Source organism: Canis lupus, chromosome 4 (genome assembly GCF_048164855.1).
Source record: "Canis lupus baileyi chromosome 4, mCanLup2.hap1, whole genome shotgun sequence".
Classification (NCBI taxonomy): Eukaryota; Metazoa; Chordata; class Mammalia; order Carnivora; family Canidae; genus Canis; species Canis lupus.
Window position 1 is genome coordinate 64900062 of NC_132841.1, and position 13133 is coordinate 64913194.

The window sequence follows — 13133 nt, forward strand, 5'->3', positions numbered from 1 at the left end:
TATGACTTTAAAAAATAAATCTATGTTCCTAATGATAAAAGCTATGACTTGATTACTTTATGGACACTTCTTTTCTTTCCTGCATCTTTTTGGTTGAAATGATGCTGATTCACAGGAATATACGGTTACTGCAACTATATGAAGAAGGAAATCAGGTACCCTAGAAAACTAGAAAACTTTGAGAGGGAGGAAAGGCAATTTCACTACCAGACTAAAAAATTTGAAGTATACCTTAAGTTCTTATAATCTTCCCCTTTTTTAAAAAAATAGCAAACATAGAGGTAGTAATAGGTGATTAATTTATATGCTGTATTAACACCAAATTAAGTAAATACTAGTGAATTTTTAAAATAACAATTCTATATTTATTGCTCATTTTTACTAGAAAGTATAAGACAGTACTTGAGATGTAAATCAGTTTAACTTTGAGATAAACATTTACAAACTAGTTTTTGTAAACCTTTCTCCCTCCCTTCCCCCATGTTTATTCACATCTTATTTGAGAAGTTCAAAATGTCAACACAAGATAGCATACTAAAACAAACTTCTCAAATCATATTAAGTAATCAAGATTAGATATCTCATTGCTCACAGAAAGGATATCTTATTCAAGAAAGGGAAACCAAATTATTCTTCCCTAAAGAAACATAAGTAATTATATTGTGGGTTAGTGTTCTCCCATGTTAGCAGACTCTGAGCTAATCCCCCGCCCCCAACAAATTCTGCTATTACTAAGCTATTTATACAGAAAGTTCTAGCATCAATTAAAAAATGGAACATAGTTGGGGCACCAGGCTGGTTTAGTTGGTACAGCACGCAACTCTTGATCTTGAGGTTGTGAGTTCAAATCCCACATTGAGTGTGGAGATTACTTAAAAAATAAATTAATAAATTAATAAAAATATACCCCAATTAAAAATATATTAAAAAAATAAGACAGTCATTTAATCGCTTTATAGGATAAGTTCAATGATATGTCTTACTACATATAATTTAATACAAAGTGTGTATGCCTAAATATAACTAAATATGTACATCATTTATGAATTCATTTTTGAGTTTTCAATCAATCGGTAAGTTTCAATTTGTAAAGTATTACCAATTCTTAATGTTATATATTTTCTTCAAGCAATTATTCCTATAATTTAAACTGTGAAACCATGACAAGTCCCTCTTGCCATTTCACATACATAATTTTTTTGCAATATAATATTCATTATGTACCATTTAAACACATGGAGAATTTTATATGTCCCAAAGATTTACTTTAGAAGCTTTAAAGCTAAGAGAAATGCATTTTAAATTTTATTTGAATCAAAACAATTTAAATGTGAGCAATGAAAAATATTTCAAAAATGGTTAAGCCCTAAAGAATATTTTAGAACCCAAAATGCATTTTAGAAACTTTGTGTCTTCAATGAATTTAAATTACTTCTTACTAAAAATAGAAATGATAAAATTCAAGAGAATCTAGCTATGTATTTATATATAGTATGGTGTAGGTGAGTGGTTTTCAAACCTTTTTTGTCATCCTCTTCCCGTTTAAACAAAATTTGTCATGTAAGCCTTACATATAGAAGAGATAAAAAGTGGTTACTGCTCTAGCTGGGGCTCATGTGCACAGTTCAGTTTTCCTATCTGTAAAACAGGGATAAAAAAATCACAGCTAGAGCACCAGGTTGATAAGAAGACTGAGAAAGAGAACGAAGTAAGATAAGATTTATAAAATCTCCCTGAGGTGTACAGAGCTGTTTAAATATTAACTAGGTAACCTGGATAAGTCATATCTTCTACTTCTTTTAGCCCAATTTGTATACAAAAATAAATGTTTAATAAAAATTTTCATTGAAGCTTATTAGGAAATGCTATTTTTATTTTCATATCCATAGTTTATCCAAATCCTTAATTTATTATTAAAATTGTTCTTGCTAAAAAATAAAGGAGCAGTGTAAATACAATTCATAATTAAAAAACTAGTATTGAAAACATATGAGAATAATTAAGAGTATCTGCTAGAAACTCAAAACCTACAAGCCTTTAGCTCTTTGTATTTCTGATTTTATATTCAGTGCTTCAGGTTCTTTTTTTTTTTTTTTTTTTTTTTTTTCAGGTTCTTTTCATAGTTTGGAAGAGAAACACATTCAAGGTGGGGGGAAAGTTTACTATCCATAAAGAAAGACAGGAATCCCACAGAGATCAAGACAGATATATAGTAAAGATAGGCTCATGCCTGTTTATGCTTCAACAGTGTTTCCTATTGTCTCATACAACTAAAGTTGTTATTTGAGCCAATTTCTTTCTACTCAATTTAGATGTGAAAAAAAAGTCCTATTTCTGAACTAAAATGTTTTGGTATAATTATTATTTAGCTTAGCCTGTATTTCAAATGTTGAAATCTTACTTCTGTGGGATGGGAGGATTGGGTAAGGAGGGACCAGGATGTGCTTTTCCATCCATTCTTTAAATTTTTTTTTTTTTTTAAACATGCAGTTCTTTTTTTTTTTTTAATTTTTATTTATTTATGATAGTCACAGAGAGAGCGAGAGAGAGAGGCAGAGACACAGGCAGAGGGAGAAGCAGGCTCCATGCACCGGGAGCCCGATGTGGGATTCGATCCTGGGTCTCCAGGATCATGCCCTGGGCCAAAGGCAGGCGCCAAACCGCTGCGCCACCCAGGGATCCCCATTCTTTAAATATTAAAGTCAGACCTAACTACAAGAAGACCTACCTGCTGTTTTATTCTTAGGAAGTAAAAAATAGGACATATCCAGGTTTAACTATATTCTCAGTTTCTCAACAATTTTCATGGGAATGCTTTAAACTAATGATGAAGTTATAACTGGGTGCTGTTAATTTCCCTCTGAAAATAAGAACTTAGTTACAAACATTTGCCTAAGGTCCAAAACAAGGCTGGATACACAAAATTACAGATTCTCAGGTTTCTCAGCTGATTTTGGTTCAGTTTATGGGGCATTATTCCCAAACAATGACAGCAAAATCTCAGGCCTGATCAATCCATTCATAGCAAGCAATCTGGAACATTTTCACATGATAGGAGAAGAAAACGAGGTCGTAATTTTTGTATCCTACGTTGATCTGGGAATGGGAAAGTCTATTAGCCAGGGACATACAGAATGATTGCCAAGTACCAGTGATAAACCTCTAACTGTAGGGACACTAATCCCTACAACCAAGTGTGTGGTTTTCTCCAAACTAGTTCAGCTGCCCTTGTGTAAGGTTCAAAGAAGACAAACAATTACATTGATCCTGGTGCTCAGGGTGAGTCTAATAAAAAGAGCACTAGGAAGTTAGAGACTGAGAAAACAGTGGTGAGTCTGGTGATAAAACCTTATTTTCATGTTTTCCAAAAAACCAGATGAAGACAAAAATCAACATTTTAAAGCATCAACAGTTTGTTCTATTAATACTTTAGTTGATTTCAAAATGTAAACCACTGATGCGGTTTTGGTTTGGTTTTCTGATCATAATCCAAACTACACAAAAAAACTCAGGACTTTATAAACTTGTGATGTTAATGTGAGTTTTATGAATTTTCAAAGTATTTCATGTCAGGCCTCACACCTGGGAGTGACATTTATGACCTCAATGAACAAAGAGATAAGTGGATCATTATGTATTCTAAATAAGTAAGCAGTGTGGCTACCCACGTTGCAGAAAGTTTGATATGCTTACCCAGATCTCTGAGGAAAGTGACAGAGCAGTACTAGTGACCAAAATGTTAGGACTTCTGGGGAATAGTAGTAAAGGGCGACTTAGTCATTCAATTAATAATCATGCTTAGAAAAAAGAGAAAAAATGTAAGACACAGTTTGAATTTTGAAAGAGAGAGATCTAACAAACATAATGAACATCAGGCATAGAATTCTATGGAAACCCGAGTTTTATCTGATCTATTTAACCACCCACTGGGGTATAACTTCTTCTCTCTATATCTCTAGTAGTATTACAGTTTGTAATGTGCCACCTGAGCTGAATAAATGGTCAATGGGTCAGTTTAGTGATTAATACCTCATAAGAAATTTTATAATTTTATACATTTCTATTAAAACTACAATAAAACATACTGCAATGTAAGGAGAGATATATAAAAAATAAGTATGCTGGATTTAGGTTAAATATCTATTTAAAAGAATCAAGAAGCAGTGCTTTCTGTTTACTTCTTTTCCTTTGACAATCAGACGTTTCTTTGACTTTCATTTTCTGTTCTGATTTCAGTTGTCACTTATCTTACTCTTTAAGAAACCTAAGTAGGTTTTCTGATTTCCTTAGATATCAGTCTGAATTGCAGCAATATAAAACCAGCTGATAACTAGCTCTATTTCTTTAGAAAGCATCATTATTTACAAAAGCACTTCCATTTCTAGAAAGAAACCAGTAGCTTCACTGGTTCAGAATAAAACAGGTAAAGTAAAACAAAAATTGGAACAAGGCACAGAGAATACCAATGGCAATCAGGACATTTCTACCACTTATTACAAAAATGAACTGCCAGTAACTGAACCATAAGAACCACAACATGTGTAGTAAATTTCCAGGATATAAAAGTAGTCAGTTCAAGTACAAAAGTAGCATCATGACTAAGAACCATGGCCTTGTGCCATTCTGACAGGATCTGAATTTCATCTCTATCACTTACTAGCAGTGTTGATATTAAAAAAAAATTATTGTTTTCCTCATCTGTAAAGCAGGGGTAATAATAATAGCCATCTCATAGGGTTATCATGAGGATTAAATCAATCCATGTAAAACACCTTGAACACATGATCGCATAAAAAGCACCAAAAAAGCATGTGCCATTAATAACATTACTATTAATTTATGGAGTGAAGATTGCATTGCCATAGATCAAGCAATAGATCAAGATACACAGATATAAAGATGGGCCTCTGATGGGTAAACTGAGATGACCAAAGGATTCTCCTTATTCTCATCGTAACTGCACATTTCCAAGTATCATGTAACACACTTGCACAAATATTTAATACACACACACACTTGCACAAATATTTAATAAATAAATGCTGATTTAGTTAATTTGGGTTTCAGAGTAATACTGTATCTCTTTGAAGGAAGATAAAAAATAGTGTATGGGGGGCAAGAAAAACTTTTTGTTTATCTGTTTCCTATAAGCAAATAAAATAAAACCAACATATCAGACAACTTGACAAAAGATCATGATTAGAAATGATTATTATAGGTTTTTAAGAGTATAAATCTTGAAATGCAAACAAGTACTGATAAAATTGTCTCTTTCTAGGCTTTTTAACTTGTCTTTTCAAATATACATTTCCAAGAACAGGACAAATTTCTCTTAAACAGTACAACAGAATCTAGCATGATGCCTTATAGTTAAGAAGCCTTCAGTAAGCAGTTATGATACAGTTTTAAAACCAGGTAGCATCAGGCTCAAAGTCCAGCTTTTACCCATATTAGCTGAGTGATGTTGAACAAATTGCTCAACCTCTTTCAATCTTAATCCCCTAATTTGTGCACCATGGGCACAAAAATACATAAATCACAAGAGTTTTGTGAAAATCAAATAAGGAAGCAATATGCAAACTATTTACTGCAGTGTCTAGCACACAGCACTCATGTCATCTGCAAATAGAGATCATTTCAGTTTTTCCTTTCTGATCTAGATATCTTCTAATATTTTTTCTTATCTAATCAGCTAAAGCCTCCAGTGCAATGTTGGTTAGAAGTGACAAGAGCATTACAAAGAATAAACTAACTTAAAAATAAGTTTATCCCAGGATGTATAAGACCTGAACGATGAAAACTACAAAATAGTGTAGAAAAAAATTTTTTTAAGATCCAAATAAATGGAAATTTTTCCTGTGTTCATGGATTTGAAGGGTTAAAATTGTTAAGGCAGCAGTACTTCTCAAATTGGCCTAGAGATTCAATGCAAACCTATAAAATTCCAACTCCCCCCCACTCTTTTATTTTTTTTTCAGAAATGAACAAACTGACCTTAGAATTCAAATAGAAGTGCAAGCGACTCTAAATAGTGAAAACAATATTATAAAAGGAAACGAAGTTGGAGGACTCACACTTCTTTCTTACAAACTTACCGCAGAGCTACAGTAATCAAGACAGTGAGGCACAGGTGCAAGGATACACATACAGGTTAGTGGAATAAAATTAAGAGTCCAATAATAAACCAATACACCTAGAGTCAAATGATTTTCAATAAGAGTGCCAAGATCAATGGAGAAAGGTGGTCTTTTCAATAAATGGTGCTGAGGCAATTGGGTATCTATATACAAAAGAATAAATTTAAAGCCTAACCCCATACACAAAAATTAACTCAAAAAGGATCAGTGAGTTAATTGTAAGACAGAAATTATAAAAATACTTAAAAGGAAATATAGGTATAAAGGTATAAATCTTTGTAACTTTGGATTAGCAATAGTTTAATTGATAAATATGGACTTCATAAAATTAAAAATTTTTGAGTGTCACAGGACACTATCAAGAAAGTGAAAAGAAAACCCATAAAACAGGAGAGAATATCTGCAAATCACATATCTAATAAAAATCTAGTATTCCGAATATATAAAGAACTCTAATAACTCATCAACAAAACAGAAATAGTCCAATTAAAAATGGGCAATGAATACAAACATTTCTCCAAAGAAGACGCACAAGTGGCCAATAAGCACATGAAAAAATGCTTAAAATCACTAATCATTAGGGAAGTGCAAATCTGAGCCATAAGGAAATACCACTTTACGTACATTCAGATGGGTATAATTGGGATGGGAAAAAAGAGAATCACAAGTGCTGGAGAATACGTGGAGAGATTGGAACCATCATGCACGGTCGATGGGAATATAAAACAGTACAGCCATTGTCAAAAAGAGTTTGGTAGTTTCTTAAACAGAGTTAACACATGTCCTGGTAATTCCTTTAAATGATGAATGGATAAATGAATGTCATATATCCATATAATACTATTACAAAAAAAGATGAATACAGGAATGATAGACACTATATGGATGAATCTTGAGAACATATATTTTTTAAAGATTTTATTTATTTATTCATGAGAGACACACAGAGAGAGGCAGAGACACAGGCAGAGGGAGAAGCAGGCTCCATGCAGGGAGCCCGATATGGGACTTGATCCCGGAACCCCAGGATCATGCCCTGAGCTGAAGGCAGACGCTTAACCACTGAGCTACTCAGGCACCCCATTGAAGATATTATATTAAGTGAAAGAAGCCAAAAACAAAAGGCTGAATAACATAGGATTCCATTTGTATGAAATGTCCAGAATAAGCAAATTCATAGAAATAAAAAAATAAACTGATGGTTTCCAGAGAATGAGGGGAAGACAAAATTGGGAATGACTGCTAACAGTTATGGATTTCTTTTTTTCTTTTTTAAAGGATTTTATTTATTTGAGAGAGAGAGAGAGAGAGAGAGAAAGAGAGAGAGAGAGAGAGAGAGAATGCTCCCCACCGAGCAGGGAGCCTGACATGGGGCTGGATCCCAGGACCCTGAGATCAGGACCTGAGCAGAAGGCAGACACTTGAGCAATTGAGCCACCCAGGCACCCGTGTGAGGGGTTGTTTTGGAGGGTAACAGAAAGGTTCTGGAATCAGACAGTGGTACTGGTTGCACATTTATGAATACACTAAAAACTACTGAATTGTATACATTAAAATAGTGAATTGCATGGTGGTGAATTTTATCTCAATTAAAAATTGCAGGAAAACTTGAAATTGGGTGAATTCCCCCAAACTGCACATATATACACCGATTCTTATTTCTATACTCCCTCAATAATGCCCCAAACGTGTCAGTGAGCTGGCATTTTTAAAAAATCTTTATTCTAATTCTCTGAATGCTACTTTATATCTCTTCTAACTTCAACCCTTTCCTCTCTAGAGTAAGCATCTTAAAATTGTGTGGTTTTGAAGAAACACTGTTCACAAGCTTATATATATACATCTATAGCTATATTTATCTCTATATCCACCTACATCTACATCAATTGATATTAACATAGATGTAAATGGATAGAGAGATACACGCAAATAGATGGATGGAAAGAGAGATGATGGATAGGCACATTTAAGAAATATTTTCCTAATATGAAACAACTTGCTCTTTCACAGACTCCTTCAGAAACAGTGATTCATTTGTCAAAATTACACCACTATGTGCATTACATAATTTGCTCATTGGAGAGCATTTACTGCTAAGTCAAGTCATTTACTTATTTATATCTTAACCCTTGTCATTTATATTCTATATTAGCATTGATAGTTCTATCAGTGAGAACTTACCCTAAGCATGGGGCCATTTTGAAACACATGTGGCTCATCACAAACCACACAGTATTCATTCAATACAGGGATCCGCTGTTCAGCAAACTCAATTGTCTGAATAAAACAATAAAGAGAAATAATTAAGCTCAGAAATTATCTGAAAACCCATTAAAAGCTAAAATCCTTCTGCAGTGGATGGCTTGGCTCATACCTGCACGAGGAAGCCGCGGTCTCGTATTGGAATGCATTTGGCACCATTTGGCTATAAAAAGCAAAGTAAAAGAAGAAAATAATTTTTTAACTCAAAGAATATATAAATTACAGATTTTGACTTTCTGCAACAGTGAATACAAGTGTGATCTAAGATGGCCTGTAATATGAATTAAATCACCGATTATGACATCAAGATTTTAGAATTTCTTTATTATACTTTCTGCCATTACTATTGCAAGCCTTGTCTAAGCTAAATGAATAGTATTCTTAATTTTTGATCTTCTAGTAAAAATGATTGGCATTTTTAAATGAGCACAAAAGCTCATTTCCTCTACTGCTTACTGTCAAATGCTCCCACCTCCTCACTTAGACTATTTTCTATCTTATTTTACAATGAGAATTATTCCTCCAAGGATATATGAGATAGCTACTGAGGAGGCACAACACTAAACTATTGTACTGTATGAGGGTTAATCATACAGGAAGATAGTAAGGCATTTTCCTTTACAGAATATGTGAAATTATCTTTCGTAGGTGTAACTATCATGGGAAACTCTCTGTTAACACTTTGACATTATTTCCTGTGTGTGTGTCCTTAATGCTTACTTTAGCTAGGAAATGGACTTTTAGGGATCTCCAACTAAAGTTATCAACATATTTAAGTATATTCTCTTAACACAAATATAATTTTGTGATACCACTTACAATGTAATTTTAGAAATAAAGCTATACAAGAGCAGAATAACTTTCTGAAAATATATCTCATTTTTTTTCAATTTCATTGATTGCTAAGTGTATCCATATGTATGGTTAAGAGTTACATACATGCTTACCCCAACACACACACACACACACACATACACACATTTCCCCCCCCCAAAAAAAAGCAACATTTTTTATCAACTCTTTTATGTAATTAATATACAGAAGGTAGGTCTGTTTTCTTCATCTGAAATTGGCTCTAATTGATCACTCCAAAGATAAATTTTGTGTAAGACTGACTCCCAATAAATACCACCCAAAGGACTCAAGTTTTATCACAGTCACCTTCCAGCCCCATCTCCACCAAAAAACTTCAGGATAAAGTGATTTCAGTTTTATAAAGTAGCCACTGAGAGCAGCTTTAAGTGAAGCTCTGGGATACAGAAGGAAATGCTGCTTCTCTCTACAAGTTATGATGTTCATAGGCAAAGTGTTCCTTTGTAAGAGTAATATACATATATAATAATATAATTATTAGACTAACTCTGTCCTCCACTACCTATGTATGGAAACTAGCAAACAGATAAACTTACTTGATAAAACATTAAAATGCCATGCTCGCTTAGCAGGATAGGCTTTAGGGATCCAGGCTTTAGGGATCCAACCGACATCCATTTTTAGCAGCATTCCTGACCATGACCAGAATTTGGACTAGACCTTAAATCAATAGCTCTATTTATTTTTTTCAGAACTGAAAAGAACATTCCAGTACCAGTTGCACAGGTCTGGTCTGCTAAATCCTATCCCCAAAGAAAAAAAAAGGATACATTAAAACAACAACAACAAAAAAACAAAACAAAAAAAACAAAGCAAACCAAAAAAATAAAAATAAACCAACCAGAAACAAATCTTGCTTCTTTCCTCTACCAGACCTGACAACACCCACACACGCACACCCCTCTCCTGCCCCTTAGTGATCATATGGGAACTGGGGATGGAAAGGGTTTACGCACAGCAGGCTGGGAAGAGGACGACGAGGATGGTGTTAAGATACCAATAAGCCCTGAGGTAAGAGAGAGCCTCCTGCCCTCTGCGTTAGGCTCCTTGAAAAGCTCCGTCTTGGAGGACTTGGGAGCGCTGCAGTAAGACTTGCTGAGCAGCTTGTGGCTCTTCAGCCCGTACAGCTCTTCCATTCGGAGGTTACTGGAGTAGGATCTGCTTAGCAGTTTGTGGGGCTTCAAGCTGGAGCTGTGCTCGCACCGCGGATCCCCCGAACAGGACCGTGTCAACAGTTTGTGCGACTTCAGGGTGAGGCAGTCCTCGGGCTTGACAGCCGCGGGGCAGGGCCGGGTCAAGAGTTTGTGCGACTTAATGCTCGTCACGGCCTGCTCCGCCCTGGGGTCGCTGGACAGGGAGCGGCCAAAGGTCCTGTGCGACTTGGTGGCACACACGTCGTCAGCCTTGACGGTACTGGAACAAGTCCTCCGCAGCAGCTTATGCGTTTTGGAGATTCCGTCTTGCTCGGATTTCAGTTTGGATTTGCTCTTGCCGCAACCAGGGGGAGGATAACTTGGCGACCTTCAAAAGGGAACAACAATTAACAACGGGGCAGACCTGGGCGCCTCTAGCCAACTCCGCTCTGCTAGATACCCCCTCGTTTACTACAGCCCGCGCGGCTCACATAGAAACCAAAAGGTATGTGCGCCGTGATCACACGGGCTGACCTGAATTATGTGTTTCCTGCAAAGCAAAAAAAAGGATTATCAGGTTTTTGGCCCCTCCTCCCCCAGAAGTCTATGCACAACTAATCTCATAGAGACGACTCTGTGTGATCAGAAAACAAAGAATGTCATTTTAACACATTTAACTCACATTAAGAAAACAGAAACTCAGTGTAGAAATGAGTATCTTTCTATGTTTTCGATGGAATGGATAGAACTTTGTCTGTTCTTTGAAGTCATACAGAAAATAAATGGATGCCAAGACTATAGGAAGAATGCTCCGAAGTACCAAAGAATCGAGAAAAGACAACGAAGTCATCTACTACCCACCTGCGCAAGGTAGAAAATAAATGCAGGGGAGATTTCACCTTCTTCTCTGACAGCTTCTTATTGTGCAGACAATTGGATTTTTCTTTGCTCTGTTTCCACTGCTGGGTAACAAATGTCTGCATGATCCTGTCAATCCAAAGTAAGTCTGTCATCACAGTTCCAAGATAATGTAATATGAGATTTCTCTACTATAGGGGGAATGTATTTATCAAAGGAAAATAAATGCACAGTAATTGGAGAGATTCTAATTGAGAGTCATACGAGATGTTTCCACATGTAGGAAAGCACCATGCAGAAAATTTCTATGACTTTACTGCATTTTGGTTAATAACTCATTAATTTCTGTGATAGGATTAATAACACAAGTGATAAAAGAATTGAAAAAATGGGGGCACCTGGGTGGCTCAGATGGTTAAGCATTTGCTTTCGGCTCAGGTCATGGTCCCAGGGTCTGAGATCTGGCCCCACGTTGGGCTCCCTGCTCAGTGAGTTGTCTGCTTCTCCCTCTCCCTCTGCCCCTTCCTCCCACTCATGCTTGTGCTTACTCTCTCTCAAACAAATAAAAAAATAAAAATTTCAAAAAAAATTATATATTATAGGATATAAGGAGATTTAGAAGGGCAGCCTTTAGGATCAACAACTTTAGCCAAAGCTCTTTAGCTGAAAGGACATTGTGAATTATTTTGTTGGTGCCAGAAACAGTTTTGAATAAAATGTTTGATAGTAATTATGATTTTATCTATTAAGATACAATTAAAGTCAATTTCTTTTCACTTGATTTGCATATGCAGTTTTCTTCATGAAAAGGGAAATAAAATGAAAGTGAAATCATTAAGTAAAAACAAACCATGTAAAACTGACTCTATGGAGAAATATGAAATCAGCAAATTTTCTTTCTCAGCACAGCCCATTCACTTTTAAATACATTGGTTTCTTAAAAATATCTGTGTCGGCTATGTTGGCGGCTGGGTGGCTCAGTCACTAAAGTGACCAACTCTTGGTTTCAGCTCAGGTCATGATTTCAGGGTCATGAGATCCAGCTGGTTGTGGCAGTGCAGAGTCGGCTTGAGATTCTCTCTCTCTCTCTTTCCTTCTCCCTAGGCCCCGCCCCAACCTTTTGTGCACACACGCACACCCTGTTTCTCTATAAAATAATAAATAAATCTCAAAAAAACAAAAAAATACAAATGTGTATGTCTCTAAAAACTTTTAGTTTACTATCATAAAGCAGGAATTTGGTAACTTCTGATCTCAGTATTTTCTAAGTTAAGACCACTGCACATCACTATTTTATGGCAAAGAATTCTGGAACATCAGCTGTGGACTTGAATATATGGCATTGTTTTCTGAAAAAGGTCCCAGATTGCGACAACTTCTAGGTATCTCATCTTTAAAGTGACAATGGCAGAGGGTTTGTTAAGGCTGATATTAAAGTAGATGTGAAATTTTACAATTAAACATTATTTATACAATAAATTAAACATTCTGATTTTCTTTCAAAAGTTAATTCAGCTTTGCCTGCTTTTTATGTTCTTCTCAGTTATTCCTCTTTTTTTGTAAGATTTTATTTATTTATTTATAAATAAATCTGTGTGTGAGAGACACACACAGAGAGAGAGGCACAGACCCAGGCAGAGGGAGAAGCAGGCTCCATGTAGGGAGCCCGACATGGGACTTGATCCTGGGTCTCCAGGATCACACCCTGGGCTGAAGGTGGCGCTAACCTGCTAACCCACAGGGGCTGCCCTTCTCAGTTATTTCTAACACAGATTGCTTTGGGAGAAAAAAAAAATTATCAATATTTACCTTTTATAATATGCCAAGGAGTAATTTATAGAACAATTTTTTTTTCTCTTTTAACTCTCAA

The 13133-nt window shown here is 35.5% G+C and overlaps 1 protein-coding gene across 6 annotated transcripts in view; it reads right to left on the minus strand.

The window, feature by feature from the left end:
* PARP8 (poly(ADP-ribose) polymerase family member 8) overlaps positions 1-13133 on the minus strand; it is a 172775-nt gene that overhangs the window by 37581 nt on the left and 122061 nt on the right. For all 6 annotated transcript variants that reach the window (XR_012030145.1, XR_012030146.1, XM_072824660.1 and 3 more), the window contains 4 exons: positions 11267-11392; positions 10229-10793; positions 8512-8562; positions 8319-8414 (listed from right to left, as the gene is read on the minus strand). Coding sequence is in view for 4 of the 6 variants with exons in the window: in XM_072824660.1 (XP_072680761.1) it covers positions 8319-8414; positions 8512-8562; positions 10229-10793; positions 11267-11392 (838 nt within the window). In the remaining 2 variants the exon portion in view is untranslated. The remainder of the gene's footprint in view (positions 1-8318; positions 8415-8511; positions 8563-10228; positions 10794-11266; positions 11393-13133) is intronic.